The 21845-nt window shown below is 31.3% G+C and overlaps 1 protein-coding gene across 3 annotated transcripts in view; it reads left to right on the top strand.

The window, feature by feature from the left end:
- LOC106692428 (Zn finger homeodomain 1) overlaps nucleotides 1–21845 on the top strand; it is a 61765-nt gene that overhangs the window by 12265 nt on the left and 27655 nt on the right. For 2 of the 3 annotated variants that reach the window (XM_014438376.2, XM_014438377.3), the window contains exon 2: nucleotides 21663–21799. In XM_014438376.2, the coding sequence (XP_014293862.1) occupies nucleotides 21663–21799 (137 nt within the window). Of the gene's footprint in view, nucleotides 1–731; nucleotides 913–21662; nucleotides 21800–21845 lie in introns of those variants that run through there. The other variant, XM_067052121.1, reaches the window with a different exon arrangement.

The raw sequence follows: 21845 nt of genomic DNA, 5'->3' as shown, positions 1-21845 counted from the left end.
ATTCCATATGTCCAAATTGGTCTGATTATTGAAGTGTATACTAATGAAAAATAAAATATTAAAAAATTAAACTAATAAATTTAATTTATTATCTTAAACACTTTCCTGAGACTGTTAAATTTTTTTAAAAATAAATAATTAATTTCTATCCATTTTAGTCTCAAAACCTTTAATTTTTCTCATAAGTCCGACGTTTCGGCCAATCCAGCCATCCTCAGGGACCATCTACTTATAGATATGCTAATAAGCTTGCCTAAGCATATGTTTAGTTACCCATTTTGTCACAATTTAATTAATTTTTAAAACTTTTTAATATAGATCAGCTTAACCCTGTCAACAATAGTGTTAAGTTGATTAAGTCGGCGATCTAGGTGAATTCCCAGGTATCTTACTGTTTCACTAGCAGGATTCCATTTCACATTTTTGCCTTTGAGGATTTTTCATTGTTGAAGCTAATCATTTGAAGAATATAAAGAAGCTAGATAAATGAGAACTGTTAAGGTATTTTCCCTGGAGAATTGTGATATAGTGACACAATTCGCGGAAAGATATCAGGAGATATATTCACACTGTAGTCACCCTACCTTATCAAAGGAAGTCGTTTTTAGTTATAATAATATTTTTTGTTTTAATTGTATCACCATTTATCAGATAAGTTCTTGCATCACCTCATCTTCCTCTGTTGTAGATAACGAAGTAGGGTTCCTCTCTGTGTCTGAACCTGGTCGGAAGATAATAAATGCATAAATAAATGTTGTGCAACATGTTTATTATGTTCGTATTGTTTTCGATAAGTTTACTAACGTCGTGTTGACGTATGAACATATTTCTTGATAAGTCGATACCTTTTCAGTTAAGAGATTGAGAACCAAACTGATCGCTGAGTCGTGCGTTGTTTCTTTCAAGACGCAGGTATTTTTATTCAAATTATTTCAAAACTTTTATTACTAAATTATTCTGAATTAATTATGAGGAAATAAAAGCGTGGTTAAATGTGAGAAATGCTTGTTATTTTTCAATTTCGAAATTACATAGCACTCGTGTCCAGTAATTTAAAAGTTATAATTTACAAAACTATTATCCTTCCAACTGTTCTTTATGGATGCCAAAATGTGGCCCCTTAACTAAAGAATGAACAGTGCCTTAAGGTTTTTGAAAATAAATGATTACGTAAAATATTCAGACCGAAAAAGAATGAATTAACGGCAGAATATAGAAGGCTAAAAACAACGCTGAATTGAAGAAACTGCACCCGGATAAGATGGGCATGTAAGGTTTTAGGCTTTACTAACGAGCCAATTCCCAAAATTCTAATAAACACTGAAAAAGTCTGAAGGTTAGGCCGAAACGTAGATGGGAGGATTGCGTTAAAACTGATTTAGTAGATTGGGGTTTTGAAGGGCATCACTGGAATAAAGTATGCAGAGAATGATTGATAGTATCGGCATCGTACCTTCAGGTCCCCTTTATTATCAGTCATTAACGACAACTTCAAAGTTTGTCAATCCTTTCAATATTCTAAAGCAAATCTGTATTTTAAAAATAATAATTAAGATATTTGTTGGCTTGTTTAATAATATTAATAAAAGCGAATCCGAAGGTTCGAGATAACAGAAATCTTACTCTACACACACATCTGTCCAGTGACCAAACCTAAATCTACCAGATTAGTTTTTCAATCCTCCCACTTACGCTTCCCCTCGGACGTTAACCCATTGGTTACGTGTTTACGAAGCTGTATAATATTTTTTTTTGTTTCCAAATATTGTTAATTTTTACCAAAATAGAGAAAAAAATATTTCTATTTCTATATTTACTGGTCTGGTATATTAAAAATCGATTAATTTCCATTTTATCTGTTTTATTATTTACCTAAATATCTTTAGAATCGATACATGACCAAGTTTTGATTGTTTGAATCCTTATCTCCAGGGTAGTAGCACAGTTGTGACAAGAAACTGTTGTTTCACACTATTATGTAAGCCAACTATATGATAGTTGATAGTGTAAGTTGATCTAAAATTTTTAAAAATTAATGAAATTGTGACATAGTAGGGTAATTTGATTCGTATTTAATGACCTGGGCAGAATAGCATTTTTAAATAATTGGATGTGAGATCTAAATTTATATTTAAGATTGTTGAGACTTAACATGGGTAATATTTGATTTATTCAAAAAATAAATACCTTTCTCAAGAAATTTGAAAAGATTATATATACACTAACTTATTGTTAATATTGATCCAAAAAAACGTTTCAAAATTAAAAAAATAAGTTCAAATTCACAACTTTGTTTAGGTTTTATTTTAGGTATCTTAAAAACTATCCAGTACGAAAATTGTAGCCAAAATAAATTTTAAAAAAAATTGGAAACCTTTCTACAAAATATATAGATATGAAGCTATATAATTTTATTTTCTCCAAATAATGTCATTTCAACCAAAATAAAGAAAACAAAATTCGTTTATTTACTGGTTGCTATGGAGATTGCAAATAGTCCCTGGAGAATTTTGAAATTCTTGATAGTTTATTTTTAACATCGGTTTTAAATAAATCCCACCAAATCATATTTACCCTTCGTCGTAAACTTATTCCTGTCGAACAGATCCGTTACTTAGGACTACATCTCGACAAACGACTGACATGGAATCCTCATATAAGACTGAAAAGACAGGAAACTGCTCGTCGATTTCGACTGTAACAACTTTTACTAGACAAACGGTCTAAACTTCCAATCCATTACAAAAGACTGTTCTTCATGACTATTATATGGCCTATCTGGACATACAGAGTTGAGCTTTGGGGCTCCACTAAACCATCAAATTCCTCCCGAATCCAATCCTTACAGTACAAAATCCTTCGTAAAATCTTTAATGCTCCTCATTTTGTCACAAATCAAGTCATCCTTCAGGACCTCAATGTCCCATATGCCGATTTGGCCAAAACCAGATATCATTCCTTCCATGATAAACTCCCAACCACCCAAATCCACTTATTTGTAACCTGGCTTATCCTTCATTACCTAATAATCCTCCTAGGCTTCTGAAAATAAGATGGCCTCGAGATCTTCTCCTCTAGAAACGTTATTGGAGTTCTATCAATGGGTAGATTCTCCACATGTTTCTATCATGTCACTATGTCATCTACAGCAAATTAATAAACAAAATAACAATAAATAAGTTATTAAAAAAAAAATCTGTTTTACAATTATTTTATATAAAACAAATATTGGGGAGAAAATGCATTTAGTTGTGCAGTTGCAGTTTCCTTGTTCCCTATTTAGCTCCACTTGGATGACAGGAATGCTATCTACTCTGTTCGGTATTATCTGAATAAAATTGTATTTACATAATCATCTATTATCTCCAAGCATGCAAATGTTTGTTCATCGCAACTGACTTTCCTTTCGATAACCGAAATTCGTAGTAACCGTCAAAATCTAATTTTATCTTTATGTTACAAATTCTGAATTGATAATCGGACTGACCCTGAGGGCTAGAAAATGATGAGGAGAAATAATAGGAAAATTTTTTTTTTAATGCATTTATTGATACAACTTTATTAAAAATATACGCAATAAGTAAATTTTATGTTATTTATACAATGGCATGATACAGATATACAGAGAATATTCTCATTTATAGAGAATATCTTCAATTCAGACGCCTAGGAGGGTTTATCATGGAAGGATTGAAATCTGGTTCTAGTTAAATCGGCAACATATGGAACATTGAGATCCTGATGGATGACTTGATTTATGACAAAGTAAGGAGCATTAAGGATTTTACGAAGGATCTTGGACTGTAAGGATTGGATTTGGGAGGAATTTAATGGTTTAGTGGAGCCCCAAAGCACAACTCCGTATGTCCAGATAGGCCATATAATAGTCATGTAGATCAGTCTTTTGTAATGGATTGGAAGTTTAGACCGTTTATCTAGTAAAAGTTGTAATAGTCGAAATCGACGAGCAGTTTCCTGTCTTTTCGGTCTTGTATCAGGATTCCATGTCAGTCGTTTGTCGAGATGTAGTCCTAAGTAAAGGATTTGTTCGACAGGAATAAGTGGGGTATTTTTAAAGGATAATATTGGGCAAGAGGTCATGGGTTTACGACGAAGGGTAAATGTAATTTGGTGGGATTTATTGGAATTAATTTTAATCCTCCAATTTTGACACTATTCTTCAAGGGTGGTGATGTGGGATTGGAGGGTTTGGGATACAATGTAATGATTATTGTTCAGTGTCAATAGGCATGTATCATCGGTATCAGTCGAAAAGTAAGTGATGTTATGTTAGGTATGTATTTTTGAAGAGGTCGTCCTTTATAAGAAAGTTGCCAGCATCTGTTCCAGTCCTGAATGAAGTCCGTTCTTATGGATTTTTTAATCTAGGATAAGGGAACTGAACTGTCGATGTTAAACTTATTCATAATTTTGATTATGTTGTGTCTAATTGTCTCAGTAAGTAAGTGTTAGTTTTTCAGATTTTTTGTATAGTCTATGGTTACTTGTAACTTGTAACTGACTTCTATGGAGAATTATCTTAGTAGCCCCATTCGGTCAGTTCTATCCGGACTGAAGGCATACCCCCTCCCTTAGGTAAGACATAGACGATTCTGCTTGCTCCTATTAATAAGTATGATGGTCGGTGGTTCCCATGAAGGGGTCAAGCGGTCAATTGGTTAGGGTCCCTACTTTGTTGACACCAATCTAGGCTGTGTTGTTTGTACACACGTGCTCCCGCTCTGACGTCACTCCTCAATTGCCCATCAGGGAGAGGTGAGCTTGGTCAACTGCCTTCACAATATTAATAGTGTGCCCGCATTATCCTCTCCCATCATGAGTCTGGTCCAAATTTGTCCCTATTGGAACTGGGATATAACTTATACAATATTAGAGTTACAAAGAATATTAGTTTTCATGATATTTGCCAAAATAAATTTATTTTTTGTTGTTCGGACAAAATACATAAAATCCATATCGTATGGGAATATGATAAAAACTACTACCCCACACTGTGTGTGATTAATAATCAAACTTGATGAGTCAAAATGGGGGATATTTCAAAACATAAAAAAGAAACTAATTTTTCATTCGGAATTCTTTTTATTTTTTTTTTTAATAATTTATTTATTGTTATTTACAACTGTATACACATATATACAACAAGTAAATTTGCTGTAGTGACATGATACAAACATGTGGAGAATCTACCCACTGATAGAACTCCAATAACATTTCTAGAGATCTCGAGGCCCAGGTTAGAAACAAGTGGATTTGGGTGGTTGAAAAGTTTGTTATGGAAGGAACGATATCTGGTTCTGGCCAAATCGGCAGCATATGGAAAATTGAGGTCCTGGTGGATGATTTGATTTGTGACAAAGTAAGGAGCATTAAGGATTTTGGACTGTAAAGATTGGATTCTGGAGGAATTTGATGGTTTAGTGGAGCCCCAAAGCTCAACTCCGTATGTCCATATAGGCCTTATATAGTCATATAGATCAGTCTTTTGTAATGGATTGGAAGTTTAGACTGTTTGTCTAGTAAATGTTGTAATAATCGGAATCGACGAGCAGTTTATTGTCTTTTTAGTTTTGTATGAGGATTCCATGTCTGTCGTTTGTCCAGATTTAGTCCTAAGTAACGGATCTGTTCGACAGGAATAAGTGGGGTATTATTAAAGGATACTGTAGCATTCGGAATTCATATCTTTAAAACTACCGACAACCTTAGAAAACCTAATAGAACGTCATTTAAATAGAAGAAAATTTTCTCACAGTTTTCTAACAGCTCTACTAGGTTACATTAAATAGTTTTTAGAAAGCAAAATTTAATTAAAAAATATACTGAAAAATTAGTAGTTGGTGAATTTATTTTGGGAAATGATGTGACAGGAACTTGATGTCTATTAGCACTCAAATTAAAGCTAGCTGAATCTACTATAAAGTCATTTATTACGTTTATGTTCGTAGGAATAGTAGTTTTCATGATATTTTCCAAAATAAATGAACAAAATATTGATTTCTAGTTGTTTGGACAATAATTTTTATTCATGAAGAACTATATCTCAGTAATTATTTGAGGTACAAATGTCTGCTAACACTCAAATTAAAGCTTATTGTACGTATCATAAAGTGATAAATGAAACTTATCTTCGTAGGAGTAGTAGTTTTCATGATATTTGTTAAACTAAATTGGTTTCTAGTTGTTCAAACAAAATTTTATTTGTATGCATATGTATGTATAATGGTTCCTGAGATATGTTTTAATAAATAAAAAATTTTTTTCCGAACTACTAGAAATCAATATTATGAAAACTACTACCCCTCAATGATAAGTTTCATAAACTACTAGTTGAACTAGTTTTTTTTCATAAATCTTAAAATTTGTCCGAACAACTAGAAATCAATATTTTATGAATATATTTTTCCAAATATCATGAAAACTACTACTCCTACGAAAATGAACGTAATAAACTAATTTATATCTCATTAAACCAGCTTTAATTTGAGTATTAACTGATATCTACACGTCAAATAGTTCCTGAGATATAGATTTCCCAAAATAAGTTTACTGACTACTGATTTTTTAAGAAATGTTGCTTTTTTAAAAAGCTATATCTCGAGAACTATTTAGCGTAAATATTTCTATTAATGTTCGTAGTTTAGCAAATTTACTTTACTTAAAATTGATATTCTATTAGGTTTTCTAGTATTGTTGATAATTTTAAAGATATGAAGTTCCGAACGAAAACATATTTTTTTTAACATTATAATTCAGCCACCATTTTTTATTCCTCTTAACTTAGATATAACAAAATTTTAAAAACATTTTCTATGAAATATATCTCTTATATACTATGTTTCATATTTTTTTGTCTGCTAAAAAAACTAAAAAAAATTAAATCACTGAAAATCCTGAGGATCCTTTGGGATTTCTAATTAATATACCTTGGTTATATTTTTGTATTTAAAATATGGGTCATACAACCTAATATTTAAATGGCCTTGATTTAATACCAAATATAGGTCATCGTATCGTAAGATATTTATATCAGCTTGCAAAAACTGGAACGACCTTATTCAATGGGAGCGAGACTATCTCCTATTATGTCAGTTGTACTTTTATATTTAAAGTATTTGTTTTATATATTTTATTTTAATTATTTGTTTAAGATTTTATTAAAAGCTTGATTTTTTTACAAATTCACTTAAAATTATATCTTTATAAGTACTCTGGGCTGGATACGGTCGAAGAGTTTAAAGACAGTAGAACTTCGAAATTTAAACTTTTACTGAAAGTATGGTTTTAGAAAAACTATAAGACGTATAGATGCCTATCAGAGCCCAAATTAATCTAATATGATATAGTTGATAACGTTCATCTTCTATCCATCATATTTTAGCAATTTGTTTCTTCTGTACATAATATTCGGTTTTCTAGTGTTTTGGGTAGTTTCGAAGATATGGAGTTCCGAATGAAAAATTTTTTTTTTAACGTTTTGAAACCTGCCATTTTTTATTCCTTCTAACTATACTTGGCAGAATCATTTTAACTAGTAATTATATATACTTTTCATAAAAGTAATAAAAAATGGGGTGATATAATTTTTTTCTCTCTCTTCTTGGACTAAAATGTATTGTTGGAAGAACCACATCGCATTCAATATATTTTTATGACTTATATTACTTTACCCGCCTTCCATAGATATGATAGACGAGGACAAAATATAATCAAAGAGTTGAATGATACTAGTGCGAGGGACTAAACAATTTCCCAGATAGACGAGGAGAACACTGTAATAGAATTCATCAAACCGTTTGAGGGCAAACAGCAATTGTGAGCAATTAGGTAAAATAGTTTATAAGGACCGCTTCACTCTTCTATCTTCTGTCGGCTTCCATCTTCCCTATAGCGTCTCAGTCGATACATATTTAGCGAGTCGGCTATAAAGGTATTTAAGAATATAATTTGAATTTGCTAAGGCTTAAAGTAGCTTTGAAATGAGTAATGTCCGTACGATAATTTAAAAAAGATCTTCTTAAGTCAAAAAGAACTAAAATAGTTTTTCAACTATTTATAGATTTCCGACGTTTCGACCCACTTTGTAGATCTTCATCATTGCTTTTGTTGTGGGAGAAAATATACGGAATGAACAAAGAGATTTGAAATTTGCTTTCATTCGTTGACGAAAACTTACATTGAGAACATTGTACTTTGAGAAAATCACATTACGGTATCTCTGCTATTAATTCATTCTTCATGATCTTTAGTTTAATATTTTAAATTGAAAAAATTGTGTTAAATGTAGAAATATTTCCTTATTTTTTCATGTTAAAACGATATAAGATATAACATGGTTGAGAGTCTGTTACTAGGTTTGTTAAATGGAGAATGACGTCACGCAACAGACCTGCTGAGTTTGTCAACGTTTTGTTAGTTCTCATTTGGGGTTATGTTACTTGCTCGTAGTTTGTGTTAGTATTGCTTTGGACGTTTTTAAACAAGATACTCAATAAACAATTTTCATATAACTACCACTTTTTCCTAAAATTTAGAGGTTTTTATGAGCGATGATGACTGTTAAGTTTTGCGTCATTAGTCCTAATAAACAACAACTTATAAGTAAACAGTAACAAGAAGTTTTCGAAGGAAAGGTTACTAAACAAGTTGCTCAGAAAATCCGCAAGGAGCTCTCATGCATTTAACATGACTGTGAATAGGACTGCTCACTATACTCATAATATTTAACATAGTAAATCATTTTACGTTTAACACATCATGAATAACCCTAATAAAAACATTTTACAAAATTTTATTCATATACGATTTTATTTCAGTAAAGTTAAGTGCGGGTAATAACCCCTACTCCCTTCCTATCTTTTCCATGGCCTTATTTTGTGTTGAAAACTGACAGTTTCACCAATTTTAAAATCATATTCAGCCACATCAAAGTATTTTTTAAATTTTTATTATCAATTCTCTTACTTTGTTACATTATTTTAGTGTTTGTATCATTTTTAGTCCTGAGGAAGCCCTGCAAAAGGGGCGAAACGTTTGCTCGTAATAAATAGTTTATTTACTATTTGAATTATTTTGACTGCACCTGGACCATCTTCTATTTATATATTACACACGGCTACTCAATGATTTACCCTCCCCCCCTAAAAAAAAAAAATCAAAATATAGCACATTTAGAATTGTGATGTATGAAGTTTTCAAACTCTAATATAGATTTATTTACTTATTTAAACGTGTTGTAAGTAATCCTAAATTATAGGCAAGACCACTACTTGCCAATGTATAAAATTAAAATAATTTTTATATAAGTACAAAATAAATTTCAGAACAACTATATTATATAAATAAATGAAAACTTTATTTTTAAGAAAAAAAAAATAGAAATAAATAAAAAATTAATTTTTAAACAGGCGCCATTTTGCATTCCTCCTACCTGTACTTGGCAGACTCACCAATTTTGACTAGTAATTGTATTTAGTTTCGAAGGCTTTGAGTTTTAAATAAAAAATTAATTTTTAAGATAAAAAAATTAGAAATAAATAAAAAAATATGTTATCGGTGTTTCGATGATAAGAGAGAAATAATATCTGTCTTTTCTACTCTCAGTCTAATTGGGAAGGTTTTTTCTTCTGAGTCCTTTTTTATAAGCACCGCCCATAGAGATAACCAGAACACAGAGGTAGAAAAAAACTCGAAAATGGACCTGTTACACTCTCAGCTATGTCTGGACTAAGCTATTATATTTGGCACCTTTTTCCTTTACAGTTAGGTGTTACTTTTTTTTTTTTTTTTATATAACATTATAAACTATAAGTTCGTTCAAGATGTTAAAATAAATAAACAATTCCAAATTTCCACTCGATAAAAGCTTGGAATCCAAATGAAGAGTTTATATGGTTCAAATTAACCATACTAACGGCTAATGATTATTTTTTTCTCTAAATTAACTAGTAATTTCATAAGTTGGCAATAAATCATTTATTGTATATGTTACATAAATTATTTAATTATTACATTCATAACTAACTACAATTACAGTTATATAAAATATAATTAATTCTTAACCAACACATAAGTAAATTATTATATAATATTATATACCTTTTTTCCTGTTTTCCTTCTTTTAGCATATATATTTTTTCTTTACATATACATAAGAACATTTAGGCGCCATTTATCTGTGTTAATCTATTTCTCTATAACTGACCTATTTGGACTTTATCATGTTTAATCATTTTATTATTATTATCAGTTATATTTTTTTTAATCAAAAAATAAGAAATTCATGTATTTAATGTCATTTATGTAAGCATAAATATAAAATATTATTGTATATTTTTATAGACAAATTGTTACTATTTGAGTTTAATATTATTAAAGTTATATATATACTAATCACCATTGTTTTTATTTTCTAACATATACTTTTTTAGATATTAAAGAACTCTTTGGCGCCACTTATCTTTCTTTATCTATTTTTGGATTGGAAGAAGATAAAGGTATCAAAGTAGTAAAAGAAAACTATTTATTGTTTCAACGTTTCGCCCCACTTTGTAGAGCTTCATTGGAGCCATTTTTCTTTTACTATTTTGATACCTCTATTGACCGCCACCTGGACTATCTTCTTCCAATATAAATCTATTTTTCTATAACTGCTCTGTCAGGACTTTGTGATCTTTAATCACTATAATGCATAAAAATCTTGCTTATACAGTATAGTCTATACAGATCGACCAGTTCGTAGAGATTTATCCCAAACTATTTTTAAGATGTAGATGTCCTCTTAGGCGTCTGCAAATATGGCCATAGGAAATTTCATTAAAATAGTGATCAAAATTCTATCATTTGATTGTTTCTTCACAAGGTATTATCATGTGTCAAGTTGACATCGTCAAACATCGCTGCTTTAGTTGTTGTTGGGAGATGTTATCTAGAGTAATAAAGGATATAATCTCTTCCTTTTTCTTAATCTGAGGTAAATAGTGAAGACTATAAAAGGATTTTATTTATTTATTTCAATTTACAACTTATTGTTAAAATACAGTAAGTAAAGGTCACTATAATAGCGGCATATCTTGCAAAAGGAGATGATTTGGTCAGATTTACTCAATTAACGTTATTTAATTAAGCTGCGTAGTCCCTGGAGGACTCCCGAACCCACAGGACTGACTCACGGCTACAGTGAAACAGAACATAATTCTCTGCCACAGCCGGATCCTTGGAGTTAGTAGCACAATGCCTTAACATTGAACCCTGTTTATGGTTATATTTTTCATACACGTTAATTTCAAAATGAAGCCTAAGTTTTTTATTTGGCAGATGTGACGCTATTATAGTGACGTTTACTTGTTGCATTTTACAATTAAGTCCTAAATTGAAATAAATAACTTACTGTCTGTGTTCTTTGCCTCGGATTAAGAAAGTGATTACTTCCATAATTACTCTAGATAACATCTCCCCCCAGCGACACTGATACCATTCTTCTCCCGTTCGGGATACCCTTGAGTTCTTCACCTCCACCTCCCGCCAGGAAGACATGGAAGACTCATTAACCGCGGGCTGAGGGCACAGAGAGATCTCTTGTCTGCCGATAGAGCTTGACATTTTTTCTATCTCCAGTTTATCTGACTGCCTTTGCCGGCCGACTAACGAGCCTGAGATAACCCGAGATATGGATGACTAACTACCTTCGACCCCTGGCCACTCCCGCCGAGTCTTTACCGACCCACCTACTTTTACAGATGGTCCAGAATCATAGGAGATTTTAAATGTACACTTGATAAACTTATTTTTATTATTTTTAAATAATAGTTTTCTGCTGTATTATTAAAAAGAAACAAGTATTGTATAATGGGGTTATTTGTGATATTTAGTTAAACGTATTAAAGTGTGTTAAATGGAGAAATATTTCCTTCTTTTACCATGTTAAAACAATATAATATTTATTAAGTTTGTCAGGGGGTGCGGTCAGCAAAGAACAACATAAATAAACAAAACCATATTTATTTTATGCCGACATTTCGACCTGAGTTTCAGGTCTTCATCAGGACTATAGAACAAAAGAGATAACAACAACATTTAGAGCAGCATACAATTGAAAAGGAATAGTATACAAATAAATTTAGAATCCTACAAAATATTGAATTAAATCATAAATGATAAAAGATTGAAATTTTAATTGATTGATAACCGCACCCCCGACAAACTTCTCCAATCATGAATCTACGATCAACTATCTATATAATATTAACTATCTATATATCTATATACTATAATATCTATAATATCAACTATCTATATACCTTAATATAATATTTAACATGGTTGATAGTCTGTTAATGGGTTTGGTAAATATGCATGACGTCCTTTGATTGGTTAGTTGCTTTTAGTTCGTGTTTGGTTTTTGTCGTTTTTGTTTTAGGCGTATTTAAACTCTAACAAAATAATGGGAAAAAATTTGGTTGGTTTTGGAAGGAAAAGTTACAAAACAAGACGGCTAGAAAATTCGCTAGAAACTGCTCATTGTCTTTAGTTATAACATTTAGCATGATAAAACTTTTTACATTAAACATAACACCATAAATACCCTTAGTGAATATTATGACAAAAATTAAATTAAAGAAGTATTAAAATACTATTCCAGGAAAAGATTTACACTTAAGAATTCCACGATTTCCTTATGCATTCCATGTGGTTAGAATGGAATTGTGTGGTTACCTCTCCATTTTCCTGTAGCATGGGTTTAATTTTTTGTATAATTTATTCCTAATAATTTTTTTCTTGACTGGCGTTATACTTAGCAATGATGGACTTGATTGAAAATTTACACGTATTCGTCTGCATGAAAAAAAAAATCGAAATATTATTTAAACAATGTCTTTCACTACGTATGCAATTGATATCTCTTTGGACATATCAATTTGCCTGTGTGTGTTTTTTTTTTTTAATACCTCCTTATTGTTATGTCTATATTTAATTAATTTTGCTATTTAAGTTGAAAATTATGGTTTTGAATTGAATAATTTTATTTCTAAATGTTTTCCTGATTCATTTTATCTCTATTTATATGTTCAATCTTTTTATTAAGTTTTTTGTATCTGCTTTATAGTTTACAATATTGTCCATGTTTTTAATAGCTTCCAAGATCCTTCTGCTTTTTGTGTTTTTTATCATGTCTGTTATGGTGGGGTTTTTGAAGTTAAATTTATGATTTAGAGTTGTGTTATGGTTAGCCAAACTGTTCTTCTCTAAAAAAAATTCTTACCATATTTGCAGTTAATGATATGTTGATTAATCCTGATTTCCAGCTTTTTGGATGTCTCTCCAACATATATTTTTCCATATTCTAGCCTATATATTACACTTAGCTTATACATTTTATTTATTCTGTCTTTCATGTTAGATAGTTGGAATTGCAGCTAAGAGTTATGAAAGTTTTTTAACCTCAACATCTTAATAAAATAAAAGCTTCGAAACCTTCTAGCACAGAAAACCCAGAATATTTAATTTTCCAAGTTTTTTTAATAGAAGAATAAACGACTCTTAGAAAATAGTGCATACTATTACTTTGAAGATTATTTTTTATTGTTTAAATAAATCAATTAATATCCATGTTAGGTCTCAATAATCCAACGTTTCGGCCAATTCAGCCATCCTCGAGGACAATCTTAAATATAAATTTTTAATTATAAATATAAATATAAAGCATTATAAATATAAATATAAAATCAACTTAACACAATTGTTCAAATATAGTTGACAGGGTTAAGCTGATCTATATTAAAAAGTTTTAAAATTTAATTTTAAATTGTGACAAAATGGGTAACTAGACATAGGCAATCTTATTAATATTTAGAGTAATAGAGTAATTTAACTTGTGATTAATGACCTGAACAGAATATCCTGCAATAGGTTTTTAAATACTTGTGAGGATGGCAGAATTGGCCGAAACGTTGGACTTTTGATGATATAATAAAGAGTGTTGAGACTTAACATGGACACCAATTAATTTATTTAAATAATCAATACTATTCTCAAGCAAATTGGAAATATTATATATAAATTATTTTTTATTTTATTTGTATTTCAAAAATCAATTTTTTCCCCTACGTTATTTTGATATATTAACTATTCAAGACATCCGATTTGAGCTGGTTATAACCTATTGCCGACAGGATGGATTGGGGGGGGCGAGGAGTGGGGTGGCATAGCCTCAGCCAAGGATATTTGTTTCAGAGCAAAGAGCAGATGTAGCGGGGTCCCCCAAGGCAAGGTTAACAGCCCCATCACTCATTATTGATTTCTTCTTCCCACATTCCTCAGTCAGCCTTTCGCCGCCTTTTAACTCTTCAAATTATATCCAACCTTCTCATGATTAAAATTTTATATATTTATTTATTTTCGCGTATCTTAAATAAGTCAGAACTATTTTATTTTTAAATTTGATTTATTTTTATCAGTGATAAAAATAAATAAAATAATATTGAAGGAACAAGTGGTGTTTAGATTGGATACACATATGTCAGCAACAGGAGAGTATTTTTCCTTTTTTTTCTAGGAAATGTATTCTTGTATTATTTTTTTTTACTTTTTTATTCCAGCAAGCAGGGTGACATTTAGAGAACCAGCAGACTAGTCGATAGGATAAGATAGAATAGATTTCTATTGGTCGAGGAGACAGGAAGGAGGGGAGGCTCGATAGTAGGTGGGCCACTCCCACACTCACCTGATTGGCCGACCGGCCAGGTTCTCACCTGCCGTGCGCAGTCCAGGTGAGCTGCGGTGGGCGGGGCACAAAATGGCGGCGGGACACACCCCCCGCTGTACTCTCCGCTTACACAACTTTATCCATTTCCCTCTTCGTCTTCATTTCCTCGCCCATCTCCCTCCCCCCACTCCCTAACCAATTTACCTTATCTCTATTAAAATGCGCGCCGCTGGGTGACATAGATGCGTGCCTTGGATATCCCAACTCTCCCAGAACTCAATAATCCCAGGCTGTTCCATACGTATCTTAAAGTAAGATGTACAAGTTAAAATCATCGCTCTGTACAACTGAAATAGCATTTAACATCTTCCGAAACGTCGGCCTATACTTCCATCGACCGTACATTTAAGTAACACCCTAGCCAGGTAGTTAAGTACTTAAAAGTCACTTAGGCAGCAAACTATTATTTAACCACCACATAAATTCGAAATTAGAAAATGGAACGACAATTTTATATCACATGTATCCATACTTTGATAAAAATCAAGATTATCCAATTACTTGATACTATATAATGCGGTACTTAAACACACCTTAACTTACGCCTGCCCCATATGGAGCTTTACTAGTTCAACCTATATAAAAAAATAAGTATTACAAAACAAACGCCTCAGAATTGTTAATAACTCTCCATATTACACTAGATTATCTAAAATGCCCACAGAATTAAATATATAATCTGACATATCATTTCTCTCAGTCTGGGAGATTATTGATTGACCGTGTGTATAGATGAAAGGAATATGGTCCGGGTGCGGTTAAAAAGAACTCAAATAGTAGATAATTATACTATTTTATTGAGCCAACGTTTCGCCCCACGTTGCAGGGCTTCGTCAGGGCTAAAAAAGATACAAACACTATAGTTACAAAAAGGAAAAAAAGAAAAAAACATAAGTGTAAAATAACAGGGGTATAAAATGAAAAGTAAGATATAATAAGAAAAATTAAAGGTTGTAAATAGTAAATGAAAAGTAAATAGTAACAGATATTTTTTTCAGTCATGCCCCAACTCATTAAACCCTCTAATAACAAAGAAACAGGGAATTACACTAAAACTACAACTCGTAGATATAAACACCAACGAACTAACCATCTTTATATGTATTAATGAAGTATAAACATTAATAAAAATGAATGATATGTATTTCATGTTACTCAAAGATATGGACTTTATTCTATTCAATATTACGTGAATTTTATTCTAATTCAATAATATATATATTATATAATTATGTATCCAAGGTAATTATGTAATTAGGTATCCCAAAACAATATGGTAAATATTGTACATGTTTCAGTATAAGTTTATCAGTATATCACTGATATAAATAGAAAACGATTTTCATGGAGAAATAGACTTAGAAGAATCATTATATGGTTTAAAAAAAAAAAAAAATTACTAATTATTTTAAAGAGAAAATAAGGAAATAATTATCAAATTGCATACTGTATTATAATTATAATAAGTTTGTTAAATGTAAACTAATGTCGAGCAAATTTGAAATATTCTTTTCGTTAGTATATGAACTATAAATTTTAAGTGAAGTTTGGTCCAATTGTATAGCTAAATTAATTTCTTTATAATCCATTAAAATAGACAGTGATATATAATTTTATATATTTTTTGAAGTTTTGGAGATTTGCTTATATTATTTTATTTTATTTTTTACAAGGAAACATTAATATTGTAAATTTTGCGATATTTCTTCTATTTAAGGTATTAAAGCAATTAAAATTTCATTAAAAAAAAAATAAAGATCTGTTCATTGGGATGTCGGCTGGTAGTTACAAATAATATCGTCGCAACGGAATAAAAATTACTGATTCGAAAATTTTAAGAAATCACTTTAATCATGCATATTTTTAATTTTTCTGAAAAAAATTTAGATTTGTGGAAAATAACATACAACATATAAAACAATAATTAGAAATACTAGAAGCTTACATCGATAAAAATAAATCGATAATAATCTTAGTAAGGAAGCGGATACAAAGCGGAAACTCCGACAATATGAGTGGCCACGGAGCTATATATCTTGTCCAAGGAAGAGCTAAGGACATATGTGCCCGGAGGAAACTACATGACTGGAGTCAACCCTTCTCCAGGAGGCTGGAGGGAGGGTCGCATATGGCCTATTGTTATGGAGATGGACCACCTTACAAGGTACGGCTGTGGGCTCCCTCTTCATCAATAACACTCCGCCATCTGTGCCCGGGGGTCGGGAGGGGCTACCTTCGATGGTCCGGTATCGATCCTCCCCGACCTTTGATACATAAAAGGGGACACTCCTTTCAAATATTATAGCTATTGTTCGGGTTCGATTTCGGTCCACGCATATGAAACCTTGGCACGGTTTATCACTGTTGGATTGAAAAGGAGGCCGGTCCATTTAATTCACCCCATAGAACATTTGTACCTATCACACTCAAAAGCTTTTATGGCGATTATCAAGAATACGTTTCCATGATAAGTTTGGATATAATATAAATATATTAAAAAAATCTTCTGTACAATAATTCAAAGAAAACCTGACAACTTATTGGTCACTCGGTCTAAAAACCATATCAAGGAATAGATGATAACTCATTTTTTTCATAAATCCCATCTTCGTATAATTTTTAATCACTAGGCCATATTTGGGTCACCCAGCTTATATATAAATTATCCTATAATGATAATAATAATAATAATAAAATATCTATGGTTAATTAACGGAAAACTTATTGTCTAATGTGTAAATGGTATAATAATACAAATCACTGCAAAGGGTAAAAAAGTAAAATGGAATACGACACAACTATTTCCTGGAGCAGCTGGAATTGAAAAGCCATCGAGTGAAATTCTTTTTTTTCTTTTGGCAATGATTCAATTCCTCCTTAATCAAATAAAGTTCCTTTCGGTGCTCTACTAAATAAATAGTCTTTATCTTTATTGTTGCTTCCTGAGAAAAAAAAAATAATAAATTGGCATTTAGATTATTTTTGGTTTTTAAACTTCATGTACTTTTAATAACTAGTACTAAGATTAAATAGTGTTAATTAAAAGTAATATTTACTGATTATATTTATTTCTTAATTTTAACTTTTTTTTTTTTTTAATTTTAAGTGCAGCAAATATATATATAAATTTTATGGTCATAAGTCTGTTAATTGATGATAAACGCCATGGAAGCTTTAAATAACTCCATATATCGTCAAATATATTGCATCTTCTGGCTTTTTAGTTCGATAATTTATTTTATTTATAAAACCACTGTTATAGATTAAGTACATACAGATGGGGGGGGGGGGCTTAATAGGTAAAATAACAAACAAATATAAATAAAAAATAAGAACAATACTTATTGTATGTTTCAAATATAGAAAGATAATAAAATTTAACTAATTAATAATATAATCTGTGGGAGTGAGCAGCTCATTGATAAGGCATTGGACTACTAAACCCAAAGACCCGAGTTGAGTCAGCCCTGTGGGTTCGGGATTGACCCAGCTTCATGAAGTGGGTACCCTTAATTGGGTAATAATCTGGCGGCCGAGCACGATTCTGACCAAGTCACCTCCTTGCACACCCGTTGGTTTAGTAACAGTGCTTCCTTAGAAAGTAATGCGCTGCTAACCCTTAATATAGTGGTACAGATTTAATTTTTTTTTCTAATAGTTTGAAAATTAAAAATTATTTTAATTATTTAAGGATGTCTGCTACCACTCAAATTAAAGATAGTTAAATCTACTGCAGAGTAGTTTATTACATTTATCTTCATAGTAATAGCAGTTTTTATTATTTGCATATGAAATTTTCTCCAAAGAACTAGAAACCAATTTAGTTTGGCAAATATCATGAAAACCTCTATGAAGATAAGTATCATTAATTGCTTTATAGTATGTTAAATTCGCTTTAATTTGAGAGCTGGTGGACATATTTACGTCTAATAGTTACTGAGATAAAGTGTTTTATTAATAAAAATTATTGTACAAACAGTTAGAAATAAACATTTTGTTAATTTTGGTAGATATCATGAAAACTACTACTTCTAGAAAGATGAACGTAATAAACAACTTTATAGTCCATTAAACTAGCTTTAATATAAGTACTAATGGACATCTGTACGTCTAATGATTCCTGAGATATTTCCCAAAATAAATTCACTAACTACTAATATTTCAGTACATTTTTTATATGTTGCTTTCTAAAAAAAGTATATCTCGGAAACTATTGAAAGTAGACAGCTCTATTAGGGCTCATATTTTAGAAAATTTACTCTAATTAAAATTATGTTTTATCAAGTTTTCTAGTGTTGTTCGTAGTTATGATGATATGGATTCCCAAATGAAATTTTTTTTTTTAAATTTATTTATTGTAATTTACAACTGTACAAAATAATACAATAGATAAATATGTAGTATGTTTCATATACATTTGAAAATCTTGGGAAGGAACCACCCATTGGTGGTACTTCAAACATTAATTTAAATTAGAAGGTCCTGTGGCCATCTTCTTTTCAGACGCCTCAGAGGATTATCAGGGATTGTTGAGGATGAAAGATTAAAAATTAATGGGTTAGGATGGTTAAGGAGTTTGGAATAAAAAGACGCATATCTGTTTTGGGTCAAATTTGCAACGAATGGGATGTTATGAGCTTATTAGTGACGTAATAAGGAGCATCAAGGATTTTACGTAGGATTTTGGATTGTAACGATTGGATGCGGGAAGAATTTGATGGTTTGGTGGAGCCCCAGAGCTCAATTCCATATGTCCAAATTGGTCTGATTATTGTAGTGTATACTAATTTTTTGTATTGAATGGGAAGTTTAGAGCGTTTGTCAAGTAAGTGTTGTAGCAATCGGAATCTACGAGCAGTTTCTTGTCGTTTCAGTCTTGTGTGTGGATTCCAATTAAAAGTTTAAAGTTAATTATAACGTGAGAGCCTAATGCTACGACAGTAAATCCTTTTGCTACGCCATCTTTCACAGAATTTACACTATGACAGTAGCTGTTACAGTTGATATTTAATTAATAGACATTTTGATTCCTAAATTGTCGAAAAGTTGGCTCGTTCGTTATCTATATTTTCGAGAAATCCATGGATTTAAATTCTTTTTAATTCTACAAATTATATCACTATATTAAATTTTTTATTTTTTTTTTATTATTCCGCTCATTAATTATATATTTCTAGTAAAAAATAACGATAAATAATTAATGTAATTTGTCGCTGGAAGCAATCTGTTGAGTCAGGTTCGGTGATGAATCGGCTATAAGCTTGTTTAGGAGTTAACGAGGAGTCGGCTTACCGATTTAAAAAAAAAAAAAAGGAGAAAATAAAGAAGAGGGAATAAATAATAAAGAAGAGGGGATAAATAATAAAGACGAATAGATCTTTAAGACCTAAGGTACTAAGTCACAACGCCCCCCTCTGCCATAATTAGACCTCCCTGTCTTCGTTAGCACCTTAATTCTAGCCTATCCCCTTGTCCTCTCCTCTTCGTGTTATTTACAACCGATAATGGTAGGTTATCTTCATCAATCTCAGTAGTATTTTGCAATTGTATTAATGTTGTATTAATTGGTTTTCAGTGCAATGGAATTTTTTTATTAATGAATATTAATACAAACGGCCTCAAGTTCAACAGGTATTAGAGCTCTTCATTCATAACCTATACATAGGACAAAATAATAAAAAAAATTAATAATAAATAAAATTTAGTAATAAAAATAATAAAGAAATATATAAAAGGAAGATCCGGGTGCTCAAAGCTCAAATATCAATTAAACTATTTAATACGATCCAACATCTCGGCCCACATTGGAGGGCTTCATCAGGGCTAAAAAAGATACAAACAACTATAATTAAGGTTTACATTAAAAAAATATAAATGAACAAGAATTATAAAAATATATTTGGCAATTATTAAAAACATCCTCTACATATCGTTGGGCACTTCATAGTGTGAAGTGCTTATACACGGATAACATCGACCAGAATGAAACCGTTTCATTTATGAATCCATATCCATCTAGTGATGCCCCTCGAAACCCAATTCTACTAAATCAGTTTTAACGCAATCCTCCCATTTACGTTTCGGTTTACCCCTCGGACGTTAACCCGTTGGTTTAGTGTTATTAACATTTTAGGGATACGCTCTTTACTAAGCCCTACAACCTTACACGCCCATCTTATGCGCCGCATAAGATGGGGTGTAGTCCCCTTAATTCAGTGTTGTGTAGACATCTAAATTCTTCCGTTAATTCATCCTTTTTCGGTCCGAATATTTTAAGTAATACTTTATTTTCGAAAACCTTAAGGCGCTGTTCATCCCTTAGTGTAAGAGACCACGTCTCGCATAATGAACAGTGGGATGGAAAATAGTTTTGTAAATTCTAATTTTTATGTTTTTGGATAGAAGGCACGAGCTAAGCAGTTTCGAAATAGTAAAATAACAAGCATTTCCCGCCTTCAACCTCGCTTTTATTTCCTTATGAATTTCTTTTTTTCTAGTTACCATAGAACCTAAATATTTAAACCTATTTACCTGTTCAAACGTATATCCTATATTTTATATAAGAAAGTTTTTTAAAATCTAATGAGGAAGTAGTTGTTCATAGATTTAATATTCTACTTGTAAAATGTCTCCACAGTTCCCCTGATGAATTTAGGCCGAACCGTTAGCACTTAAGACTCTCTTGATGAACTATCATAAGTGTCGGTTTCCTGAAAAAATTAGAAACAAGGATGGAATCTCTGAACATAGGCTGCTTATCGAAGACGCAGTTAAAGTTCTGTTCGTACTTTTAATTTTTTTTTTTTTTTAACTTTTCATATTTGGTATACAGTTTGTAATTATTTGAGAAATTATACAACTTTTTTTTTTGTTGCAGTTCCCCTGGGAAGTATCCCAAAAGAGGACGAGGGCAGCCGGGAAGGCACGCTGTCCTGTATCCACTGCGCAGCGCCCTTCCCAACCCGGGAGCAGCTGGACAAGCACGAGCTCCTCCACTCTCCCAATGCACAAGTTGTGAGTAAACGTTTTATATATAATTATTTTTATTGAAATTATATAT

Source organism: Halyomorpha halys, unplaced genomic scaffold, assembly GCF_000696795.3.
Source record: "Halyomorpha halys isolate HHAL.00 unplaced genomic scaffold, Hhal_1.1 Scaffold56.1, whole genome shotgun sequence".
Taxonomy (NCBI): Eukaryota; Metazoa; Arthropoda; class Insecta; order Hemiptera; family Pentatomidae; genus Halyomorpha; species Halyomorpha halys.
Note: the sequence above shows the minus strand (reverse complement) of the source record. Positions and strands in the feature narration are given on the sequence as shown.